Below are 27,266 nucleotides of genomic sequence, written 5' to 3'. Positions count from 1 at the left end.
ATCACTGGAAAAAAGCTTGTGTTGTCTGTGAACAGTGACCCAAATGTATTTGTCTGCAACTAAAAGAAGGTGATTTGTGTGCAGGAGTGCCCAAACTTTCCATTGGGGCTACAAAGTTTTAGAGGTCGATCCCTGATCCACCATCAATCTTTATTAGTTTATAAGTGGATAACGGGGTGCGCAGCTGGAGAGAACAAGTCACGCTGCAGGTGTGTCCACATCTGTTTGAGATCACATCGACAAATTTTCTGCAGCATCAGTAAAGTGCAGTTATTTGCATGATTAGTGGGCTTCTCAACACTGTGGTGGAGCTGTGTGCCAACCAAAGTTAACCTCGTGTCTCATCAAGCTGGCTGATTGGTTGGTTGGACGCCCAGAGCTCAAACTTTTCCTGAGCTTCAGCCTATGCACCAGGTAACTGGGATGCTTACTACACTCCATTCTGACTTGGCTAAAGTTAAGAGTCATGTAGACATTTGCGTCAGTAATATGCTGGTGATTTTTTTTCCCTGCTGCTCACGTATAATTTAAAGTGGCACAGTAAGGTGATACTTGTGTGGAAAACTGTGCTCGGCTGAGCTTTCCCGGGGAGTAAGAAGCAGCTGAGTCGTCTTCAATGATTTGTTTGTTCACTTCTGGTAAAGAAGAGCATGCTTCACTTTTTAGCTACTTTTCAGAATCCAGTAATAGACTGTGCTCACACTACGGTCACATGAGCTGTAGTTTTAAAATGCTGAATGCTGCCATCAATGACTCAGACAACAGCAGTGAAATATCCAAAATTATTCACAAGAGAGCTACTGACTGAATCCTTTTTTCTCCATTTTATCTTTGTAGTTGGATCTGTTCAGATCAGTAACTCATGTGTAGAGTGCAATTGTTACGTTGTTATTCCCAGTATGAACATTGACAAATATACCTGTGCACTACTTAAGCTGTAGTAAAATACTATTACCCATAGTGTATATAAAAAAATACCTCTTTTAATTCTAAAATGTGACCTATGAAAGTGAACTAGTTTAAGTCAACTTGTAGCGTTTATGAAGAGCGAACTGTTTATCTCTCGCTCCTTTTGTTTTTGCTCAATCTCTTCCAGTCATCCACTAAAAACATAAAGTAACCTTAAGGGAGACAAACCTTGGCCCTCAACTTTTTTTCCCTTCATCTGGATCGACATCTGTACAGTGAGCAGAGTCTTACAGTATGACATAGTGCAGATTAAGCCAAGCAGGACTCTGAACACGCAGCAACTCCCACATGAGAAATTATTTTCCCATCGCTGGTGGCCAGAGGAGGAAGGATGCAGAGGTGAAGCACAGGTGAAGTAAAGGTTCTGCACTGCCTGAGCTATTAGAAGGCTACTGGGACACTTGCTGGCTTACAGCGTGGCTCTGTTCTTTATATGAACAGTCTGGGTCCCTCCAGTGGGAACCACAGGAGAGCAGAGGACTACACTAATGCCAGTATTATATTTAACACTAGCTATTTTCCCCAAAGGAAAATATGAAGCTCCTTGGCATCAGCAGTTGTGTGTACTGTGTAATGGCAAAACATATTGACTTTCATACCTGTCTCTGAAAGATAAGTGTCACATTTGAGACCTGAAAGGAATCTAACAAAAAACAGTAACGATTTGGAGTTAATCAGCATCAGCTGGCACGGGGAAACTCGAGAATTTCTCCGTAAAACTCTCAAACTGTTATTGGCACCTTGGCATTAATCGGCACAGGCAGCAGAGCAGTCATATTGACAGCGAGGCCAATGAGGCTTGATAATAAGATATTGACTGGCAGCTGCAAGTCGGGAGTAGAATGACGATGGTGTAACTGTAGCATACATAGAACTGATTTTACCCTAAAGCTCTGGCCAGCTTCCTAAAGACTGGACTGCACTACGGTGTATTCGGAATCTGGAAACTGCCATAAGATTTTAAGAGCAGAAACTTTTGAACTGGAGGATAGGAATTCTTGATACTTGATGCTTACAGATCCAACTTCTGATTCCTTTACGGATTCTGGATCAGTTCTCTGTGTTGCCTGAACAGTGCAGATTAGGAAAAGGCTATGCTGTCATGAGCCTAACATCACTATGCTGCAGTGCACAGAAGAGAACAACTATTGATCAAAGAGAACTGTAATATTTGTAGGGGTATGATGCCAGCGTATCCTTCAACATCAACTCCAACCTTCATTTTATTACCTCTGCCGAGGAGGTTGTTTTTGGCAGCACTGGCACATGTATTCTGATAAAACCTTGTAGGGGTGTAGAGTGGAGTCATGTTAACAATCCATTAAAATTTTTCTCACATACACCAAGACCTTCAAGGTCGACTTAATGATTTATTGGTTGAAAATTGACAAAAAGGCCTAGAACTTAAAAACTATGATTCTAAAAAGGAAATTGTGTCATGGTCCTGGGTCGTGTGACCCAGTGTGTTATGCTTAACCTATTTTGATGTTTATTGTTTGCTTAGGTTCTTTAAGGTAGTCCAGTCCTTTTTGTAATTATGTTACCCTTGCATTACGTCTCCCTTGCCCTTCGTGTGGTTATGTCTGTGTGTCTTGTACTGTCAAGTTCATGCTGTCAGTTATGTCACCTCCCCCTGTACTACGTCTCCCCGGTTCATGTCTCATGTTTCCTGTTTTACTTTGAAGGCCTGCATTCACTGTCTGTGTATTCAGCTCACTCCTCCTGTCCTGTCGTTAAGTTCATGTGTGTCAGCTGCGTTCCCATGTGTGGCCACTTCCCCTGATCATCCCTCATGTGTATTTAGTCTCTGTGTTTTTTACAGTCTGTGTCGCGTCGTCTGTGTTCCCACCCTCCATGTTTCCATGCCCGGTCTGTTGCATTCTAAGTCATAGCCTTACCTTAGTTCATTCCCAGTTTAGGTTTCTGTTTAGTTATTGCTTTCGTGCTGCCCTTATTCTTGTTTGTTTCTCTTGCGTTACCAGCCACAATAAAAGGCTCGCTTTTGTTTAAAGTTCACTCCCGTCTGCTCACTTGTGTTCGCACCTGGGTCCACCACTCACACCACCGCACGGTCTGTCACAGCGGACCGCGACAAATTGTGGAATACACCAGGCACAAATACACGCACACGCAGGTATGTACTGCCAATTTCCACATTTATTGGTTTGTTTGTTTGACAGCTGACTCAGTCGCACAGCCTGACAGCTCACGAGCCCAGCTGATCTCCCCTCGCCGCTCCTCCCCGTCTCACTATAAACACAGCGGAGGGAGACCATCATCAGTACATAAACACCATCAGCTGTTCTTACCGGCCTCGCAGCGCCGCCCTGTTGAGCCTTCTGCTCCACTCCTCCCCGGCAGCTGCGCCCGGGGCCACGCCCCCGCCACACACCCCCACCGCCCGTTCGAGGCCGGGGAGCCGTCCGGCCGAGCCAACTCCCCCCCTCGCGAGCGAGAGAGGAAATCGGCCACCGCCATCTGTGCCCCCGGCCTATGGATCACCTTGAACTTAAAGGGCTGCAATGCCAGATACCATCGGGTGATCCGGGCGTTGGCATCTTTCATGCGGTGGAGCCACTGCAGCGGGGCGTGGTCCAAACAGAGGGTGAATGAGCGTCCCAGGAGGTAATAGCGCAGGGAGCCGACCGCCCACCGGATGGCCAGGCACTCCTTCTCCACGGTGCTGTACCGGCGCTTGCGCTCCGCTAGCTTCCGGCTGATGTACAGGACAGGGCGGTCAGCTCCCCTCACCTGCTGAGACAAAACGGCTCCCAGCCCTCTGTCCGAGGCGTCAGTCTGCAGAACAAACGGGAGGGAAAAGTTAGGAGCGTGAAGCAGCGGCTCCCCACAGAGAGCGTTTTTCACTCGCACAAACGCCGCCTGGCACGGCCCCGTCCACTGGACCAGATCCGGGGCACCCTTTCGAGTGAGATCGGTCAGGGGGCTGGTTAGCTGCGCAAACCCCGGCACAAAGCGACGATAGTAACCCGCCAACCCCAAGAACCGTCTCACCTCCTTTTTCGTCCTGGGGCGCGGGCAGGATGCGATAGCCGCCGTCTTCTCCACCTGTGGCCACACCTGCCCGCCCCCCAGGTGGTACCCCAGATACTGCACCTCCCTCCGTCCAACCGCGCACTTCTTCGGATTGGCCGTGAGCCCCGCCCCCCTCAGGGACTCCAGGACCGCGGCCACCCGCAGCACATGCTCCGCCCAGGTGTCGCTGTGGATGATCACGTCATCCAGGTAGGCGGCAGCATACGCCGCGTGCGGACGCAGTACCCGGTCCATGAGACGCTGGAAAGTGGCCGGGGCCCCGAACAGGCCGAACGGGAGTGTCACGAACTGGTACAAACCGTACGGAGTGGAGAAGGCCGTTTTCTCCCTGGCCTCGGCAGACAAGGGAATCTGCCAATAGCCCTTGGTTAAGTCCAGCGTCGTGAAAAAGCGGGCCGTGCCTAACCGGTCCAGGAGCTCGTCGACCCGAGGCATGGGGTAGGCATCAAAGCGTGACACTTCGTTCACCCTGCGATAGTCGACACAGAACCGTATAGACCCATCCTTCTTCGCCACCAGAACGATGGGGCTACACCAGGCGCTGTGCGACTCATCTATTACTCCCATCCTCAGCATTTCCGCCAATTCCCTCTGCACGATTTTTCGCTTATGCTCCGGGAGCCTGTAGGGCCGTGAACGCACCGTCACGCCGGGCTGCGTCACGAAATGGTGCTCGATGAGGGACGTCCGGCCGGGCAGGGGGGAGAACACGTCCGCAAAGCGCTGTTGCAACGCGACAACGTCCGCTCTCTGGGCCTGTGTGAGATGGTCATCACAAGGGAGGGAGGTGGAAATGATAGAATTTGGCACCTCAGGCCCCAACTCATCTCTCTCCTTCACCAGGCTCACCAGAGAAGCGGTTTCAGCCTCTCTCCACTGTTTGAGGAGATTGAGGTGATAAATCTGCGCGGCTCCTCCCCTGTCCGACCGAGCGACCTCATAGTCCACGTCCCCGACACGCCGTGTGACCACAAAGGGACCTTGCCACTTGGCGAGCAACTTCGAGCAGGAAGAAGGGAGTAACACAAGCACTTTATCCCCCGGTGAAAATTGCCTGAGTCTAGCCCCTCTGTTATACAGGCGTTGCTGACACTGCTGAGCCTGGAGCAAATTCTCCCGTGACAACCTCCCCAAAGTGTGGAGTTTTGCTCTCAGGTCCAACACGTACTGAATCTCATTTTTGGCAGGGCTCGGACCGTCCTCCCAGCTTTCTTTAATCAGGTCGAGCACCCCACGTGGCCTCCTGCCGAGCAGCAGTTCAAAGGGAGAAAATCCCGTGGAGGCCTGGGGCACCTCCCGCACTGCGAATAACAGAGGGTCTAGCCAGTGATCCCAATTGCGTTCATCCTCGTTAATGAACTTCCGAATCATGGATTTTAAGGTCTTATTCAGCCGCTCCACCAGCCCGTCAGTCTGAGGGTGGTAGACGCTGGTCCGAATAGATTTAATGCCCAGTAATTCGTACAGTTCCCGCAGTGTACGAGACATAAACGACGTGCCCTGGTCAGTCAGTATCTCTTTCGGGATTCCGACTCGGGAGATGACCTGAAACAGTGCCTGCGCCACACTTTTAGCCGAGATGGTGCGCAGCGGAACTGCTTCCGGGTACCGCGTTGCGTAATCCACCAGGACTAACACAAAGCGGTAACCGCGTGCACTCCGGTGAAACGGCCCGATGAGGTCCATGCCGATGCGCTCAAACGGGACCTCAATGAGGGGGAGAGGGCGCAGAGGCGCTCTCGGTATGGCCGGCTGGTTAACAAGTTGGCAGTCCGGGCAGGACGCGCACCAGCGGCGCACATCCGCTCGGATGCCAGGCCAATAAAATCGGGCCGTTATTCGCTCCAGAGTTTTCTCGTAGCCCATATGCCCTGCCATGGGGTTATAGTGGGCCGCCTGGAAAAGCGTTTCCCGGCGGCCCTGCGGCACCAACAACTGGGTGTGTGTTTCCTCAGTCTGAGTGTCACGACTCACTCGATATAATCGGTCCTTTAATAAGACGAAACGCGGGTAGGTCTGCGCGGCCTCAGGGCGCACCACGTGACCATCAATAGCCATCACTTGGTCAAAGGCTGAGCGTAGGGTGCCGTCACGAGACTGCTCCAGTGGGAAATCACCCATGGGGGACACTTCCGGGGCCGGCGTCCCCTGGTGCCGGCACACGGTGCCTCGGGGCCGGCACTGGGGCCTGTTTGGCCGGCCTCCGTCCGGCGTCCCCGGATTCCCCTGCTCCAGCGGCAAGGTGGTCCTCCGCCAGCGTCACCGCTACCTCCAAGCTTGCGGGCCGGTGGCACCGGACCCATCTCGCCGTCTCCGCTGGTAATCCTTCCGTGAACTGCTCCAGCACCACCTTGTCCACCAGCTTCGTCTCGCCCACCGATGTTCCCGGCTGCAGCCAGCGCACCGCCGCGTCGCGCAGCTGTCGGGCCCAGGCGAATGGTCGGTCCGTTGTAGCCAGCCGACAGGCCCGGAACCGCCGGCGATGGTCTTCGGCGGTGAGCCCCAGCCTGTCCACCACCGCCCGGCTCACATCCGGGAAGCTGCTCCTTGACGCCGGAGGCAGACTCAGGGCCGCTGTTTGTGCCTCCCCAGACAGCAGGGGGAGCAGCCGCGGAGCCCACTCCTCCCGCGGCCATTGGCAAGCCTCCGCCGTGGCACGGAAGGTCTCCATCTGTGGGTCGTCCCCGTCCCCCATCCGGGGCACCGTCACCAACAGTGGCGAGGGCTTCGGCGTGGCAGCGGCCCCGACCAGCCGCTCCAGAACTAGTGTCTGTCGGTCCGTTTGCTCCCGCAGCGCGGCCAGGTGGGCACGCTGGTCGGCCGCCTGATCCCGGCTCATCGCCGCCATCTCCGCCAGCATCTGCGCCAAGTATTGCAGGGGCTGGGTGGGTGGCGCGGCCTGTGGGTCGGACATATCCCCACCGGCACTCTCCTGGGTTTAGGCACCACTTGTGGAATACACCAGGCACAAATACACGCACACGCAGGTATGTACTGCCAATTTCCACATTTATTGGTTTGTTTGTTTGACAGCTGACTCAGTCGCACAGCCTGACAGCTCACGAGCCCAGCTGATCTCCCCTCGCCGCTCCTCCCCGTCTCACTATAAACACAGCGGAGGGAGACCATCATCAGTACATAAACACCATCAGCTGTTCTTACCGGCCTCGCAGCGCCGCCCTGTTGAGCCTTCTGCTCCACGCCACGCCCCCGCCACAGAAATGTTGCAACTTACATCATCATAAAGCGATGATGTGTTTTTTTTCTACCCAGTATCAGTCCACCAGACCGAAGCAGTGTTTAATGATCCACCGTCAGCCACCTACCTCACTGTGGCGAGCAGCAGGTAAGAGTGATGCATACACAAATACACACAGAGGAAGACGGCGAGATGAGACGCAGATTGCACAACTATCATGTGTGCAGAGACGTTCCGTAGATGCGATCAGCACTGTAGTCGCATGCAAACAGAATCTAGACAAATTCAGAAAATATTCACAACTCATTCATTCAAAGCCTGAGCTACTCTGGGCTATTTATCACTTTTTAGTCCTGATAATGACTGATTGGCTATCAAAGCTCATTTGGATGATGCGTAATCTGACATGCATCAGTAAAATCTGCTTTATTAATGTTATAATGGCCGCAGATTTGATTAAACGTAGAAAGCAAAATTGAAGCATTCAATCCACGTGTCCTGACTTTGACATCTGCAGACAGCAACTGATCAAATAAAATGTTTTCAAAATGCTGTCACACATTAGGCGTATTACTGAGTAGCAGCCTTCCCTGGATTTGTCTGCTTCCATTAGAAAAGGAGTCAGTAAATAGGTACTCCATTCAGCGTGATACATCATCATACATCACAGAAAGCAGAAGGGTTTATACCACTGGCTGTGGATGCCTCATACATCATCTTCATCGATTTACAGGGTGATAATTCTTCAAGGCTGCGATGCAACAGAGGAGTAAAAAGTCAAAGACAGAATTTCAAAAGATATGAGGGGGGAAAGAGTAAATTATGCAAAGCCTTGAAGCCAGTTTGATTGTTACAATCATTTAATCTGGGGAGTGGATTAGAAGGGAGCTAATCTGTTTTGACATCTTCTGTGGGGAATTTCGCAGTTTGTTGCTGACTTAGGAAGAAAAGACAGGGGAAAAAATGTCTGTCTATTCCTCCTTTGAAAATTTGTGGGATTTTTAAAAGTGAACCCGAGGGTATGACGGACCACACGGCTTACCCTGCAGATGATGCGCTCATCATATGAGGTGTTACATCTTCTGGCATTATTCAAACCTGCAAATGGAACTAGGTGAGCGAGAAAGGAGGGGGGAAAAATAAAAATGACTGCATCTATCAATTTGAGTAAGTGATGAGAAGATAATTTCAAGGGCAGACAGAGAGAATCATTATGGTTTCTGCTCAGCCAACCTGAAAGTTAATCCAAATCTCCCAGGGCGAAGTCCCCGGCAGACATCTGATGTGGTGTCTGAGCCCCCCCCCCATCGCCTCCGACTGTATTTGTGGCAGTCAGGAAGAAAATTAATTTTTATGCCTCCACCCCTGCATTTCATGGTGATAATCTATAAAGCACCATTAAAATACTCTTTTCTCTCAGAGAAAAATCAAGACTTGTGATTATCGTCATATTTGGCTTTGGTGAGTAAACACTCTCCACCTGAGGTGAGACACATAGCTGTCTCATAAAAACAATAAGATAGAAAAAACAAAGTAGGAACTTTTTTCTCTTCCCTGGGAATCACGCTGTGACCCAGCGATCGTTAACGGGCATTAAAGGCGCATTCGTTATCGTAGAGTGGCCTCAGAGTAACGCTGCCACCGCTGGTTTCCTGGGACACCAACCCCACAGTGGTATGGGATGATGCCTCCAACAGCCACTGGCTGATTATCTCCCTCCCCGTGGAACTCATTATCTGCAACCTGTAATGTCAGTCAGTTCCTTCCCTGCTCAAACAGACCTCTTGAACTAGAATGTGTAGAATGTGGAATTCCTCAGGAAAGCATTTTCCTTAATATCTTAAGGAGCAAGACTGCAACCCTCCGTGTGTCAGATCTTTGAGTTCATAGTGTCTTGGGTTTGGTGGTGGTATAGCATGCACCTTCAGAATAACACAGCCTTTAATACTTCTGCACATCCTCTTGCCTTTTATAGAGACTGCTTCCCACAGGTCACAGCTTTCGCCTCATTGGATAAGCCCATGTGTACACTAAACCAATCAATTTCCTTCAGAGAAGCTGTGGACAGCTGTTGTTGATTGGCTGCAGCTCTGGAGGGAAGTCGGGCCTAATTCTTCCAGTGATGGTGTGAAAAAAGCAGGAGCGGGGGCGTAGGAGGAGGGAGGATGGGAGTCAGAATGGTTCATCCCAGGCGAGACAGTGATGGGTTCTGCACCGTGGAGGCATGACATGCATTTATTCATGACATCAGTGCACCACACCCCAGTAGGGGGACAATGCCACAGGAAAAATAATATTTTCTCCAGAAAGTTTTACACCTCTTAGGTCTTTCAGCTGAACAGCAAAGACAGCTGTCACGTCGAGGATAGATCAGTTTCAGTAATGCTTTGTGTATTTTTAGCTGTTTTTTTCTCCCCACACTAAAATAATGACAAAGAAAAATATTTTACAACCATACGCAATCTGGGATCATTTTGCTTAAACGTTCTATTTCTCAACCAATATCACTGTCTCGACACATTTACCATAAAGAGCTTATTGAATGGAAATGAATTCCCTGACAGGTGCATTGAAATTGGTGCCATACCAACCTGTAGAAAATTGGTTTTGGCCTTAAAATGCACCCTTTTTCCTGCCATCTCAGACAGTATTTCCTGTTCTCTGTCAGTCAAGCTTCCTGTTTTTTCCCCCTCTCTTCACTATTGTTTTACAGACTTTATCCAACATCCTTAACTCAGTTTTTCTTTTAGATTTTCAAATTCCAGCATGTGAGAATCTGATTTTAACTGAGAAATGTTCTTTTTGGTCGCAGAGACCATAGAAAACACACGGATGCTCCCTCGTCTATTTAGTCCGGGAGATGAGGCGTTCACGTTTCCCAATAAGAATTTCAAATTTAAATCCATCTGATCGCACAGCCGTTTCCACTTGAAAGAGCTTGGATCTGCATTTGTGGATGGTACAGTGATCTGAATCCTGTGCAGCGATTTCCATCACAGAATCGTTTTTAATACATTGAAGCCAAAAGATTGACTATCCAAAGACCATTCTCTGACCCTTTTGATATTATGATCTATGATATTCTATGTTGTAGATTACACATTAAAAGTCTTGCACGGTAAATTATCATTCTGAAACTTCTCCATAATTTGTAGATGCAGTTCTTTTGCAGATTGGTGAACCTCTGCCTCTCTAAGATGCTCTTTGTATACCCAGTCATGTTAGCGATGTGCTGCCAATGAACCTAATTAGTCGTAAAATGTTCCTCCAGCTGTTCCCTTTTAGCAGCACTTACTTTTTTTAGCCTCTTATTGACCCAATGTTGCCATCATCAAATCCAAAATGAGCTAATATTCTTCACGGAACAGTAAAATGTTTCCATTTACAACACTTGATGTTTTTTGTGTTTTATTGTGAAGAAAATCTGGGTTTATGAGATTTTTTGGGATTGTTGCGTTCGGTTTTTATTTACATATTTTTTATACATGTTTTTATTGAGGCTGTACATCTCAGTGAATGGCTGAGGCTTGTTTCTCTGCCTCCAAACTACCAACTATGAGATTTAAAGCAACTGTTGAACTAAACACACGTGCATGTCTGTGTGGGAGAATCTGCATATCTATTTACAATCAAAAAGTTTCCCTGTGTGTTTTGTATATTTACAAGAAAGAAAAAAAGAAAACAAAACCCACAATCTATTCATTTATTCCGCACTAATTATTCATATTTAAGAAGAACAGGATACACACAAACACCCGTGCATGTGTGTGTGTTTATGGTCTTTATGTTTATGCGTGTGCCTGTATATCAGGGAACAGCTTGGCTTTTCCATATTTCAAGCAGCCTGTGCAATACAAAGGACAAGGCCCAGCCCAACATGATTGCCTTTAATGTTTCGCATAAATCACTGAGTTGTGCGTGCGTGTATGTTTGGAGGGGAGGGGAGTTTCCGTGCACACTCGGAGGAACAATTCAAACCCATGACACCCCTGATTAAAGCCTCTCATTACAACACAAATAAACAAGCTAAACACATTCATACATCCATTTGTTAAAGTGTATGAGTGCAGCGAGGAGGGAGTTTCTGAAGGACAATTTACACAGAGGCACTTGAGCAGCTTGGAGGGAAGTTCAGGTATTGAATTGAGGCTTTGAATGCGTGTAGTTGTGTGTAGCTTCTGATCATATTTCCCTGTGATGATGTTCTGTTTGATTTATTATTTTCATTGCTCATCTTGCAGAGTTTCTTTCTCTTGTGGTGCACAAAAAAAGAAACATATAATTACTAAGAGCCATAAATTGTAGATGAGAGACAAAAAGTTCACATACAATCACATTTGATTTTCAATGTGTAGCCCACCTGACCCCTGAGGGTGTGCTGTGGTATGTAAGTGGTTCTGTGAGCTGTGAGGTGGGGCCTCCTTTGATCAGACTTGTTTGTCCGGCATGTCGGACAGATGCGTGATTAGATTGAGATCTGGGGAATTTGGAGGCAGAGCCAACACCTCAAACTCTTTGTTGTGCTCCTCAAACCATTCCTGAACCATTTTTGCTTTGAAGCAGGTTGGTATGTGGCAAAGTAACATCTACATGGATGGTAGGACCCAGGTTTTCCCAGCAGGACCTTAACCAAAACAGCACACTGCCTCCATCGGCTTGCTTTCTTCCCATAGTGCATCCTGAGGCCAGGTGCTCCCCAGGTAAGCGACACACGTGCACCCTGACCCAAACCTCTAGCCATCACAGTGTAAATGGCAAATGGTTCTTATATAGCACTTTTCTACTCTGAGCACTCAAAGCACTTTATACAACTAATTCATTCACACAATCACATTCACACGAGCACGTTTTTTCTAAGTTGTTAAGTGCTTACTAACTAACATTCATACACATTCACACTCCGATGGGGTTAGTATATTGCCCAAGGATATTTGGCATGCAGACTGGAGGAGCCTGGGATCGAACCACCAACCTTCCGGTTAGTAGCTGACGTGCTCTACCACCTGTAGCTACAGCCACCCCTGTAGCTCAGGTGGCTTTGAGGAAAAAAATGTTCACTTGCTCCCTAAAATATCCCACCCACTAACAGGTGCCCTGATGAACAGATAATCTGTGCTATTTGCTTCCCCTCACAGTGCTCATAATGCTGTGCCTGACCGCAGTATGCTGTCCATACTAGAGATGGACCGATCCGATATTACGTATCGGTATCGGTCCGATACTGACCTAAATTACTGGATCGGATATCGGAGAAAAATAAAAAATGTAATCCGATCCATTAAATATCACGAAAGCACCTCACAAAACTTGCAACACGCCGTAACTCGCCTCAGAACGTCGGAGCAGTATGCATCACGTGATAGAGCAGCTGTGGCATGCGGGACCTGTCGGTGGTCTGGATAGCATTTGGAGCTTCGCTAGCAACCCGGCATTTCATCTCCGACAAAGTTATCCCCGAGAGAAGTAAAGCAAGTGTGTAAGTCCATCTCTGAATGTTTGTAAAGCATTCCCACGTTAAGCTTAACGAGCGACTGCCTCTCGCTCTCCGGCTGCTACTTCAATCGTGAAACTGCTAATGATCAGCTGATCGGCTTTTCTGTCGTGAGTCTCTCTTGTTTGTTTTTGGTCCACTTTGCGCCAGAAAGAGCAAACCAGCGGCTGAACAACAGCAGCACGTTTAAGCTTGATAAGCTGTTGTTACAATTTATTTAATATTACTTTCTACACCAGGGGCGGATCTAGCAAAGTTTAGCCAGGGGGGCCGATAGGGCATTAACTGGGAAAAGGGGGCACAAAGACATACTTTTCTTTCTTATTCTCATTTAAAATGTCTAGCTTTTAATAAATAATTATCTGACACCCAAAGTTTTAATTTGATGTAAAATGAATAGAAGTCAATTACTGTATATAGTAACTATTAAGTCTAATATATATACCCTAGTAAGCTATAGTACATTTTCCTTTGGGAAGGTACCATCTGTGCAGTCTGCAATTTTGTTGAAGAAAGATGTTGAATCTATTTAATATTTCTTGAAAAATAATTGATTTCTGTGCATTTTTTTTTCACACTGCATCAAATTAAGGTTGATTACGTCGATTAAGCATCATGAGGTGGAGCGTGAGGGGTGGTTCCCTATTTTTTATTTATTTATTTTTGTTGTTGCTGGGAGTTGGAACCCTATTAGTTAGGTTGCTTAATATTTACGCTAAGTACTCTTTAAAATACCAGAATAGGGAGGATGGTGTAGGTCTAAGTTTATTAGATTGATCAGTATTGCTGAACTATGAAATATTTTTTTTGTATACAGGTATAACAGAATAGCTTTAGTGTAGTTGTTGTTTTAAACTTGAGTATGAACTTGCAGACTTGCAAAATGCAGCAAGATATTTTAAAAAACAGTTTTGTTGATTAAAAAACACTATATCGGATTCATATCGGTATCGGCAGATATCCAAATTTTATGATATCGGTATCGGTATCGGACATAAAAAAGTGGTATCGTGCCATCTCTAGTCCATACACCCTCACCCAGGGATACAGTGATGGAGGAGAGGGTTTTATCAGCAGAGGAGCTACAGTAGGTGGCTCAGGCTGTGACCTAGATACAGTACAGCCTGCTGCATTCCTAATGGGCCATTTTGATCACTGCCACTGTCTGCGTCCTCAGCCAGGCTTCTGCTGCATGCCTCCAACACAAACCCTCGACATTAGGCAAACACAACACCCAAAGTCTGCTCAGCTCTTTTAATGACGGAAACTTCAACCGCAGATGTCAAGACTGAATTTTTTGGAATAGCGCTGCAAACTACCGGAGATGTGCACAAACTAATGAGAACTGGAGATTTCTGCTGATTGTTGGTTTGGCGACTGGAGTTACAGCTGCTTTCACCTCCTATGACTTACACCGATTAGAACGTGTAGGTGACGGGGGGAAAAACAGCTTATGATTATTGTCATGATAGAAGATTATCTCAAATTAATTGTATTCATCAGGCCTTTTGTCTTCCCTGCTTTGATTATCCCCGCTTCTCGCAATTGTTTGCCAACTCATTTACATGCCGATGAGTCTGCAGACAGATGTATACGGTGACGCTCAAATGTCTGATTTGCGAGACCCTCGCCTGAAGGACGGGCAAAGGAGAGAAGTGAGACAGGTTGTCTGCCTTGTAAACGTTAGACTTTGAAATGCATGCATGGATGCACGGCGGCTCAAGCGCTGCATTTTCAGCCAGTTGGGGGAAGGAGACAGCAAAAACCGCTGATCCGTGATATACATCGCTCCCAGCATTCAGAGGGAGACGGGAGAGGTCTTTCTGTCAATGCCACAATGAATCTCCAGGGCAGGTTGAAGGAGGAGGGAAGAAGGGAGGGATGTGTGAGGATACACAGAATTTTTTTTTGAAAAAAAAGAGTGAGGGAGTGACAGTAATGGTAAATAAAGTGAGGATAAGCAAGCGAGGAATCCTGAGGAATCTCAGGGATAGTGACTGCACATCACGAGCAAGGTTAGATAATTAACCCTGGACACTCCTCTTCTACAGCTGAATGAGGCTGATGGTAAAAACACTGCGAAGGACAGAACCGTGACCCTTACAAAAAAGCTGCATGTAGCATTTTTTAAGTGAGAAATCGTTATGAAAACAAACAAATTAGACATGCTTAATAGGATCAGATATGCCTCTACTGCCCACGTACTGTATGTGTTTTAAGTTGTCAAAGTTTGCCAAAACTCTAATCCAGTTTTCAAACTACATTCACAAAACTTCAGTGTAGTCGGGCAAAACCAGACGTTTTACCTGTGCTTACAACCAGTTTATAAAATGCTACTGAACATTCCTTACACAGTACATCAAGAAAAGGCGAGTGCACATTGTTCAGAGCACGCAGCTTTCATGAGTAAACAGTATGACAAATGCACTCTCAGACTCTTTGTTTTTTCTACGTTTCATATGGTCTGCGGTTACATGGAATTACACAGGACTCTATGCAGGTCTCCTCCGCTGCCTCTCACATTACATCTGTTTATTGCTGCCCCATTCCTGACTGGCTGTGCACTCTGGACTTATAATGGTTAATTACATCACTGGCAACAAGTATGACCAATTAAAAGCTTTAGAAATGACATTGTTGGGATTAAATAATTTGCAGTGCCTCAATAATGCTATGCTTTTTATTAATAATAAGTGTTATTCAGTTATATAGTGTAGTATTAAGTGGACACAGCCCTAAAAAATAAAGGCATGAGACCATGTGTCCTCTCGCTCACGCTTGCCTGGGAAAATGTAGATGTAGCCGAACTTTAGACTTTGGAAAAACGTCTTATTCAGCCACAGATATAACGTTGCTTGTACTCAATTAGCTCTGAAGGGCCTTGAACCTGACACGATGTGGATCTGCAGGTGAAAATATTACCTGGCCTTTATCTGCTGCTGTGGATCGTTTCATCCATCATCACATACTCTCCACATCCTCCCTCTCTCTCTCCAACTCACATTCATAGCTTTGCACTCTCCACCTCCCCCACTCACAAAGCAATGGTTGTTGTGTGTGTGGCGGGTTGATGGGGCGCTCACATATGTTTGTATGGCAGTGAGAGTCCAATTAAGATTCCTTCATGAAAAACACAGGGAGGAATGAAATCAATCAATCCAGCTATGAAAGGAATCTGCATCTCCCTGACACGCTTAGTGAAGAATTTTTTTAAAAAATGATCAGAGAAAAAGAGAAAAAAATAACAGACAATTTCACTCGACATGCTGAACGCATGTAGAGACGCTGCCAGAACAAGAGGAATATGGTTCCTGGCTTTACCTGGCTGCCTTTGATGGAAATCAGAAGTGTAATCCAGCATCGATTGATTTTACCTTTGTAATTCAAAAGCTATTTTCCCAGCTCTTCTATTTTTTTCTCCGTTGTCTTCACTGTGATCGACCTGTCCCCACTACCCATCTTCTCACTCATATGTTAAGGTGTGAGCGCAAATCAGCAGGTGGAAACTCAGTGAATGGGAAAGGTCATTTCAGCCGAAGGCCTCAGTTTCATTACATGCTAAGCCTGGTGGATGGGTGAGGAGACTAGCAATGAATGCAACTGTAGCAGGCAGCCCACTTAATTTGCATAGGACACGGGGGGGGGAGACCTCTGTCTCCATAATATCAAGCATGCCTTGCATTTCTAATTCAACGTATGCGTTATCTTTTTCCCTTCTCCTATAGACCAGAGACATATATTAATATGGTTTATTAAAGGAGACATTAGCGATTCATTTGTACTATTTAGAAAAACACAAAATGGGATTGTGCCTTTCTCAGATCCACATTCATGTTCTTAACGCTTTCTCATTATTTTTAAATCTGCCTGTCCTCTGAGATTCCAGTTGCATTGAACAGCCTTTCTCTGATTGATCAAAGGAGGAGAAAAAAATAACATCAAAGTGTCTCAAAGTGTGAAAAACAAGAAAATCAAGTGTGAGAGGCAGAGAGAGAGAGAGAGGGAGGAAGTTAAGAAACATGAAGCGGGTTCTTTGAGAACATCAGAGAGCTGAGCGGTAGGTAGGAGAGGAGGGGAGAGAAGGGAAGAGGACAGGAGAAGAGAAGAGAAGAGAAGAGAAGAAGAGTCTCGCATGTCCATTGATGCATCTGGTTGAGATTCCGCTGGGGTTGGATCATTAGTAGTCATAGGCCTGGTAGAATATGGAGGGGTGCGCTGCTACACTTAATTTGAGCTCTTTAATAACACACTTTATGAATTCAGTCATGTTTGCAGCCCTCTGCAGGAGACACAGTGTGAGAGACATCGGTGGATCTAATTTCAGGCCGACAAGATTTCAGATTCAATTAACTCCATCATGCAACACCACCTCCCACACACACACACACACACACAGAGACTAGCCTCACCACTACTCCCCATTCTTCAAGGTCTATCTTGCAGCACTGCATGATCATTCTAAACCTAATTACTTCAGGGCTGTCTGATGGAGGTCTAGCGCTGCCCAATCACATTTGCATCGAGTGGCCAATAGCAGAGGAAGTGCAACCGGACAACCGCTGTCCCCCCCACCACTCCCACCCCCGCCGGTTATTAAAGTTCACCACTCCTCCCTCCATCCTTATTCCCATCCTCCACATTTCTAAATGTTTCAACCCTCCAGAAAAAAACAGAGGCATTCAGGGTTTGATACAAGATGCAAAGCAATGTTCACCCGTAACCCTTGTGTTGTCCTCGAGTCAAAAATGACCCCTAGGTGTATGGGAAACAAGTGTATGGGAATCTCGAGGACAACACAAGGGTTTTGAACTGTCAGGCACAAGAGTTTTGTTTTTTCACCCTTTCCTTCTCGTGTCAGTGCATTCTGTGACAGTGGTGCTAATGTTCAGTGGGAGACTGTTGGTAGCTGTTTGGTCTCCTGCTAGGCCTCTTTGGTAACATGACTGGCAGGAGAGTAATGGGATGTCACACTCAGAGTGCATATTATATCTATCTATCTATCTATCTATATATAAATATATATACACACCTTTAAAGTTAGGGCATCACGTACTGACTTGTGAAGGGAGGGAGTTTTGTAAAAAGGTGTTCTCCCCCTGAGAAGTTGAAAAGGCCGACCTGCTCTCTCTGTAGCGCCCTCAGTGACATGATATTTCTTTTAGCCGAGCAACCATTTGAAGGTGATATTGAGGCATGACTTTGCACTTGGCAAAGCTGACAAGTTCAGCATTAAGTCCCCTCTGAAATATTTATCCATGACAGGAGAAATTTGTAGTTCCTTCCCTATCCTTCCCTTCCACTCCGAGGTAATATCCGGAAAGAAAAAACCCCCCAAAAAGACAAAACACTGGCCACTCATCACTATTCACAATCCAAGATAAGTTGCTTTTAACACAATTAGTTTTTCCCGCGTTAATATTTGTCACGTGGCTTCAGATGTCGCCGTTCTCGTGCTTAACGCTGCACCCCATCCTTCCCTTTAGCGGCTCAGCATCGACATTATGATGAGTTAGGCAGAGCAAAGGAAGAACAATTATCATTTTCTCTCAGATTACATTCAGCAGATGTCAAGGCCCACATGTGGAGGCGGCTAATTGCTGTCTCCAAATCAACTGTGGCATAATACTACAAGCATATGCGAGCATGTGTGTGTGTCTGTGTGGGGAAAATGAAGGTGCTGAGGGGTGTGTTAGCTTGAGAAAGTGTGTGTTCTTGTCTGTGTTGCTCCATTAGCTCTGTGTGTGCATGTGTGTGTGTGTGTGTGTAAAAAAAGAAGAAAAAAGAAGAAAAAAAAGAAGAAAAAAAAAAAGTTCATGTGTATATCATGTCAGCGTACTAATGATCAAACTGGCTCACCCGCCATCAGCCGTTCACACCCACATGAGCTGAAAGGATCACACGGCATAAAGACACAAAACTGCATGGCAACACAGACTACCCACTCTCATGCCTCACAGAAGGCAATCATGGTCATACAGCATGGCATCCATATTCTCGGCATATTCACAAATGCAAACACACGGGCACCGCCCCCACGTGCCGAGAGTGCGCTCCCGTGCTACCTAAGAATAATACAGTTTTTCTCAAATGCTAAAACACATGTCACAAACGTTACCACCAGGTCCCCCAATGTCCAAACACAACACCCTTCTCTAAAGCTACATAAACACAACCACACCTTCCCACTGCAAAACTCAAACTCCCACACCAAGAGAGCAGCTCGAAGCTGTCAAAACTGTAAACACTATACACAGCATTACACACTACAGCAAAACAATTGAAAACACAATGCTCAATTTGTGAGAAGGTTCTTTGTTTCATAACTGCCAATGCATATTTTAGAAGCTATACAGTAACGGATTGTCGTAGATCTCTGCAGAGGATTAGGCATTTAGATTTGTGAGTTTCATATGAGTAGTATAAATCTATAGAAAATCCTGCATGTACGTACACTACTGTAACACAACTCAATGCAAAAACAGAATCTATTGCACACAACAGTAATCTTGAAAACATGAACAGGGTGTGAAGTTTTTTTATTTACGTTATTCACACCACACACACACCACAATCACTGTGCGGCATCATGTCGCTGAGCTGTTGCTCGCATCTCGTCCGTAATGATGGTGCGAGGTTGTCTTGCTCTCCCTCCTGGACCTTCTCCTCTCCCATGTTGGCCTTCTCCTCTTCCTCGTTGGTCGCTCCTCTTCCTCCTCTCATTTGAACTCCTCTTCCTCATTGGCCTGCTCCTCTTCTTCCAGGGCCAGCTCTTCTCCCTCCTCTGCATCAGATTCCTCTTCCCCTGACTCTGCCTTCATCCATTGTGTTTGTTTGGAACCTTCAGCATACTGTGCACTCTGAACTTGCTTTTACATGTGGGTACAGCATTAGCAACAAGTGTCTTCAATTTTGAGTCATTGTGTGTAGTGAATGACGCCAGGTGTGTTCCCTGTGTTCAAAGATTGGTGACTGTGGCAAGCATTTTGCATCACATGGGCTTTCATTTGAGGATATGAGCAGAGTTGTTTTGCAACATGTGTTTTAGCAAGGAAAAATGTGTTTAGATTTATGAGTACAGAGGGTTGTGTTTTGTGAATTGTGTCTTCATGTGACATGTGTTTATGGTACTGGAATATGGTGGCTACATTTAGTAAATGTGTTTAGACTACTGGTCATTTGGGTTACAGGATTGGCTTTTGTGTTTTAACATTTGAGAAAAACTGTAAAGATTGAGGGATGGAAAGCAACCCTCCTTTCCAGCTCCCGGTTCTCCCTCATCTCTGTCTGTGTAGCCTCGAGTGGGATTGCATTTATGGGGCGGAGCAGGCAGATGAGCTCCCTGGGGTGAGAATGGAAAGGGGTGGAGGGTGCATGGCTGTCATACTGAGCTCCAGTGTGGGATGGCTTAGCGAGACACATGCCGCTGATCAGATTGGTGGATCAGTGGGGAGGATGGGTGGAGGGAAAAGAAAGAAAAAAAAAAAGGAGTAAGTGTGCATGGCTGAGGGAGCTCTGGGGAGGAAGGGTGCCACATCCCATTAACAGAGTCTTTTCATCTAACGTGCACAAGGCAAACGCACATTACACACATGCAAACGTGCAAATCTTACATGCACCTTGAAGAAGCTTGAGCATGCACGCGTGCGCACGTGCACGAGCGCAGGCACGCATCGCCAAAGATCCCCGGTCTCCCCCCCCCCAGGCGGACAGTAGCATGATGCCGTGACTGTCGCTCTGAAGTGCTCCCTTCTTCCCTCATTCTGCCTCTCCCGTTTCCTTTTCATCCGTCTTTCCCACTCTTCTTTGGTGCCCCAGTTCACTCCAGTGCACACGCTCCTTCTCTCGTTCCACCCTAACCCACCCCACCCCCACCTTTCTCTGCTCCCCATTTCCCATCCCAGCTTTTTTTTTTTTTTTTTTTTTTGCAACCCTCACCCCAGTGATAATGCTAGCCTACGTTTTTAAATAGTCTGTTGCATTTCAAAACAACAAAAAACTGTTAACTGAATTGCAATAAGAGAGGGTTGAATACACAGAAATACATTTTCACAGGCACACCCACACTAATAATGCCTACTGTCTAAATTAATATATATACATATACAATGTAAAAAAAAACAATTTTTTTTCCTCCTTTCCACCACAGTAATGGAGATGGGGCTTTGATGGAGGCGGTCAGTCAGTCACACGGCAGATAAACAGCACCTCATTAGGTACATCGAGGGGAATCTCCCAGGCTGGCCCAGACATCATTGTCTGCTAGCATGCTAACAGAGCCGTGGGCAACGCTTCCAACATCTAAACAAAACTGATAGGAGTGGAAAGTAATGATCACATGTTATCCACTAGAAAGGACATGAATAATCACATACAATGGTTTTGGGGGGTGGATGATGCGTTCCCCTGTGCTCTTCCCTATATGATGCATCAGTGGACAAGCTATGCATGCGTCCAGCAGACATTCAAGAAATAACAGCGATGTCAAACTGCCTGGGGCTTGTTTTTTGTTCTGTGGAAGCATGCATAGATGCGTACTGCTATCCATTCATGAGATTATGGGCTATCCATTACTGGATGTTACAGGACTGTATACCAGGAAGCCTCCCAGCCTACAGTCTGTACAGTATGAAGGGCTTGGAAGCCAAGGCTGTGCACTGCAGTGGGGTTTTTTTCCTGCTTTGAGCTTTAGGCAGTCAATTTTCTTTCCATCACCCTCTTGCACACGTTCAGCCATTCTTGCACTCGCTGTATTTATCTCCCACTCTTCCCCCTCCTCTCCCACCCTATATTAGGCCATCTTCCTTCCCCCTGGCTCCAATGTTAATGCACTTCCAATGAGGCTGTCCATTAAGTGGACGTGCGCTACACGTTCATCAGGCCGTCCAAAGTCCTGCATGCAAATGAGCTCAAATTGCATCGCACTGCAAACTCCTTGAAATCTCCTTAGAGGGAGTGCTATAACATGCATCTGTGAGAAATGCAGGAAAAAGTGGCTGCCTGGCTATCCATTTTATGCAGATGAAAACCGCCGAGACAAGCAGCACAAAGGATTAACCCAACGAGGATGTCTCCACGATGCAGCGATTTAATAGCGAGACACTCGCACGTGAAGCACGCTAATATAAATTCTGTGGCACGCAAGCCCGGGTGTTCGAGTAACTGTCAGCCAAACCTTTTTGTCATGCAAAGTTAAACTTTTCACTCTGAAATCAGGGAAAACTTTTGGAACTGCTAAAAGTGAGACACACAATAGTTAGATCTTTTTCGCTTTCTTTCCCTCTCCTCCCTTTTGACTGCTAGGCATTTCACATCACTCCAGACTGTTCTTCATAGAAAGAGTTTGCTGTTGTATCCAGTGGGACTCGTTCATTCTCACCTCAACTCTTTGCCATTTCTAACTTTCTGAAACAATGATGTTTTCGAACGAGGAAGAACAGGGAGGGGATAGAAGAGGACATTGTTGATGTGCAGGTCTGAGAGCTTTAAATAGAAAATGCAGTTCGAGGTAGAGAAGTAGCAAATAGACGACGAGGTTTCGGAGTCATGGAGTCGCGGTTTTAATATTCAGGAGGCACGGGGGCTGGCGTTAAATGCACAGAGCATGGGGGGAGTGTCAGCGAGGCCTGTCGCGTGCCAACTCTTAAGTGGCTGTGGCACTCAAAGATAATGAAGAACGATGATGAGGCCAAGGAGGGCATGCCAAGGGCCAACATGCACTTCAAAAAAAAATAAAAAATCACCCAGAAGACACCTATCAAGCCAAGCACACAGCCACTCATAACGGTTTGCCAACGGTGCTGATTGCATGTCATGGTGTCAAACCCGTGGCTCAAATTTCACCTGTCAATTTGGATTGCAGTTCGCTTTTTTCTCTGTCCTCCCACGAAGACTTACGCGTCCACGACACTGGGACGCACGAGCTTTTCACACTACATTACGCAATAAGAGGCGGGTAAGTAAATAAATCAGAAAAGTAAAAATAATGGGAGATAAGACAGCTTCCTACATTCCTCAATCATCACCTCAAAGCACACTTGTCATCTTTATTGTTCATTACTGAGGCGTGCGCCGTGATATGCTAACTAATCCCATTAAAGCAATCCACATGAAAACGACTCACGGCACGATAACGGCCCGCACCGCCTCCGCCGTTAATTTATGCCATATTTAAATGTGCATGGAGTTGAAATAATTAACGTGACTCCTAATTTTGCTTGTGGCAGACAGACGTGCTCGGTAGAAACCACCACGGGATGTTTATTTTCCATCAACTTCCCTTTGCGTGTTTCTCCTCACACTGTCCAACTGCATTGTCCACAGTTCAAAGTGACTGTCTTCTCAGGATGAAGAACTCTGCCAGGGAAACTATTTCCCAGACTGGGAGAGGAACCTCACAGCCCACAACATCTCCCAGCCTCTAAGTTATTAGGCGGCATGATGTGGTAATGACAACACTGAAGGACCTACAGCAGTTGTGATGAGTGCTAATTAAATTACTTTTGCTTCAAATAGTTTTGGGGTTTTTTTATACCGATGAATATCTGTAGATGTTAAGAACAAAATCATACCACCCCAGACAGCCTGCTCCTGAAATCTCGCTACCGCATGATGAGGCGGCCGCTGAGAACACCAGCCACGGGCAACAACAACTCCGACCTGCAGTCGATTTTATCGTCTTTTATTCTCAAAGCCAACCCCCCCCCCCCGTTAGCTCCGGCATGAGCACAGAACATTTTCCTCTGGTTCACAAATGATGAGTGTGTTTGGATAGTAGGCACACGTGCACGGGATTATGAATAAAACATGGCGCCCTTATTAAAAATAATCTGGCTCAAAAGTGCCAGAGGCCCTTGAGGTCGATAACTCTCCTCCCCTTGCAGGGTTCAAGGAGAGGGGTCCCTGATTAGCGCCGGCAACATCCACAGAATGCATTCAAATTCCGTATGATCCAGTGGCGGATGTGGTGAGTGGAATTAAATAAAGCAGATAGTGATTAATGCTCGTGGCAGTGGACGGTGGAGCTGTTTAGGGGTTTGAGCTGAGCTCCGTCTGGTTCCTACCTGAACAAGCCCTTCAGCACGCCTTTCTTGGATTTATTCTTGTCCTTGTCTTTTTCTTTCTCCCTTTCTGGCTTCTTCTTCTCCTTCACCCCAGACTTCTCCTGATCTTTCTGTCTGTCGTCTCTGCCATTCAGCCAGGGGCCCGAAGTCAGGTCACCGCTGGTGGACATGGACTCTTGACCCGATCGGGAGCTTGTGTCATCATCCACTGGAGTGAAAAGATAAAAGCAACAAGGAGTGGGAGTTAAATGCCGGAAACATTCATGCAAACACAGAAAGAGAAAGACAAAGAAAAAGAAAAAGTTATTAAACTTTGACTTGATTCCCCACAGATCACCGGTGTCATAATTGAAATAAGTACTCAACAACACTGCTTTTTCTTTTATTGTGAAAAAGCATCACTTTGGGTTTTTTTCCTCTTAGTAACATCAGAGGAACTATAAAAAAACTAAAACTGTGTCCCACAAGGTATAACAGCTTTGAATAAAACACACTGAATACATTTGCCTCATTAGAGCAGAATATATTTACATTGTAGACTAGTTGGGACTAGTGTTGGGGCTGAACACATTTTTACTTTAGCTGAAAGCCTCAAGTTATTTCGTCTGTGTACATTTCTCAAAGATCACAAGAGAACTTCATTTTGCCAACCCCCACAAAAAAAAAAAAAAAACACTTGTGAAAACAGAGCGCGCTGCGATGTCTCATGAATCTGCTTCTTAATTACATTTGAACTCATTTCAGCCCAGACATCAAACTGAAACCACACTCCTTAGGTGATGCAAGGTTGATTAAACTCAAAGTTTCCATCACACCTAATCAGAGCCGATGTGCAAAAATGTAATTAATCTGTCAGTAATTATACATTTAAATCATCTCGAAAAAGGCTCCCGGGGATCTTAATTGCAAATACGGTGTGCTCCGCGGTCGGCGTCGCTCCTGTCAGTGCTCCATCTCTGGCGCGGAGACATGAGGTAGATGTCCTTCAGATTACAACTTATTACAGTCTTGCGCGTCGTTGTCCAACTTCTTCCTTTGATGGAGGAGCGAAAAGCGCTTATCGCAGGGAGAGAAGGGGAAGGGGGTGGAGGGGGGGTGCGTGATGGATTTTTGGAATACGGGATGAGGCAGACTGAGGAGAAGGAGGAGCGGCTGGATTCACATTTCAAGGATGAACAGTGGGGTTTGTTTTCTCTTGTGATCTGAGGAGCTATCAGCTATTTCTTTCAGCTGTCATCTCGGAGGAAATTACTGAAATGGAATCTGAGCGCGAGCCACTGTGTATAGCCGAAACAAGAGAACGAAGCGGGGCAGATTAAACCTGCACACTCTTACAACTCATCTCTGCACGGAGCCCCTCCCTCCCCACCTCCCCAAATTCGGTCGCGGGCTCTGGATGGGCGCCGATTCTATCGCTCAATCTGGTGGCCCGCTTATCATCCACTTAAGAGTGAATAGCAGCTGTGAGCTGTATCTGGCTATTTAAATGACAGAGATTAGCAGTGGTGCTAATGCTGCTACTGCTTAGTGATGCCAAGCTGCAGATAACACCCAAAACAATGTAATCCAGAGCCTCCCAGAGAGCAGTTACAGCCATGAGTGCTTACGCATGTGTGCAAATGCATCCATGTGTGAATGTAGATATATCTGCATGCTTTTGCACCAAGGTTAATTTGTCTTATTGACTTAGCAGGAAGACTCATTTAAAGGGAAAGTGAAGGCTGATTTAAAAAGAAAAAAAGGCAATCAATTTTAAATATTACAAAGTTGAGAGAAAGAAGCGAAAAATACACAAAAGCCTTTAATACCGGTTATCAAAAGGTGAGGCCGTCTGCAGCAATTTAATGGAGCTCAGAAGCAAAAGGCTGACGTCAGAGGTTCTGATGAAAGCGTCGGGACAGCGAAAGATCATTTCACAGAGACAGACGAGCAAGAAACATTTCGTCACCTTCATGAAAGTCTACAAGTGAACTTTCTTGCTTTAATAATCAAGGACGTCTAAGCCGGTCTGTCAGCAAAGGTTATGACAGACGTAAGTAAAATTGCCAGTCTTATTCTGGGGAAAAAAAAATGAAAGAAGGGATTTTTGCACAGAACAGACGATTTTTTTTTCCGTTTTCTTTTTTTTTTCTTTGCTCGAACCACGCAACACAAAGTAGCACAAGGGAAAGTGCATTTTTGCCCAGCGGGATATCTTGTGGGGACACATTTTCTTTAGGTGATGCCACATTCTTATTTTATGTAAATAAAAGTCTGGGAGCAGGGGAAGGCAGAGGCTTATCTGTCAACTTTGACTATTAACCTCGGTGACGAGCACAGACTGGCTGCTTTTATCTAAATTGAAAAACAGAGTTATTTGAATATCATGGGGAGAATGCAATATACAGCGGCAGGGGAAATCGGTTGCTTTCCCCATTTTTCTTTGCCGAGATAAGACTGTATTTAGTGGCTTGCCGACAGAGCTTATGAGAACAAAGCATTTCAGGCAAATAATTCCTTCTTTTTTCAAATGTCCCCCCAGCTCGTTTAATGGAATCCTTTAATGGTGAATGGAAATTTATATCGAGTGATTACTCTTGTGGTGTTGTGGTGTTATTACCTGTCGGAAAACGTAAGACGGCTGTCTCTCCGTATGCGCTGCATGTCTTTTTGTTATCAAACACTAAGTAGTGAAGGATACATGCCTTGAAAGAGAAGGTAGGGTGTCTTTCTAGTTCTTCTTTTTCTCTCTTCATATTTTAAATGAATTAAAGTAATTGTGGTTTTTAGGCCCTGTCAGGTACACAAGTAAACAAACAGATGGAAGAAATACCGGACAAAGTTCTGTCGTATATGTGCCAAAACCAAGAGGAGCAAACACATACATATAACCAGGGGTGCACATAAGTGGTCCACAGGTGCGCATTCGCTGTCAAAATAAAAGACGTGCACCAGATAAGAAGTTACAACGTTTGCGTGCATAAGATTTTCTGGAGGAGGACAGACATTTGTTTAGAACTCTTGAAGATTTCGAAGAAGAAAGCTCCTTTAAGCAATGACTTTGGTGTTCCTCCACCTCCAAAGAAATGTCAGGCGTAGTCCGAACCGCAAAAGAAGCGCGTGTTCTCAGAAAAGTGGTTGCAGGAGGTGAGCTGGCTTCAAACAAATGATGAACGCACAGAGATGTGGTGCAGAATATGCCGTGAAAATCCCACTCTAGAGGACAAAAACACTGCCTTTATATGTACATGAACGTGCGTTGCAACTTCTTATCTGGTGGGCGTCTTTAATTTTGACAGCGAATGCGCACCTGCGGACCACTTATGTGCACCCCTGCATATAACATTATGACCACCTGCCTAATATTGTTGTTGGTCCCCCTTTTGCTGTTAATACAGCCATGACCCATCGAGGCATAGACTCCACTAGACCCCTAAAGGTGTGCTGTGGTATCTGCACCAAGATGTTAGCTGTGAGTTGTGAGGTGGGGCCTCCATGGTTTGGACTTGTTTGT

At 46.1% G+C, this 27,266-nt stretch overlaps 1 protein-coding gene across 3 annotated transcripts in view; it reads right to left on the bottom strand.

The window, feature by feature from the left end:
* The window catches only part of LOC147322725 (partitioning defective 3 homolog), a 355,660-nt gene that overhangs the window by 87,071 nt on the left and 241,323 nt on the right, over positions 1-27,266 (bottom strand). For all 3 annotated transcript variants that reach the window (XM_086307269.1, XM_086307271.1, XM_086307270.1), the window contains one exon: positions 23,774-23,981. In XM_086307269.1, the coding sequence (XP_086163395.1) occupies positions 23,774-23,981 (208 nt within the window). The remainder of the gene's footprint in view (positions 1-23,773; positions 23,982-27,266) is intronic.

This window comes from Aulonocara sp. 'chitande type north' Nkhata Bay, linkage group LG9, assembly GCF_057382095.1.
Source record: "Aulonocara sp. 'chitande type north' Nkhata Bay isolate Kocher_YH1m ecotype deep benthic linkage group LG9, A_spYH_male_GT1.1, whole genome shotgun sequence".
NCBI classification, from domain to species: Eukaryota; Metazoa; Chordata; class Actinopteri; order Cichliformes; family Cichlidae; genus Aulonocara; species Aulonocara sp. 'chitande type north' Nkhata Bay.
Note: the sequence above shows the minus strand (reverse complement) of the source record. Positions and strands in the feature narration are given on the sequence as shown.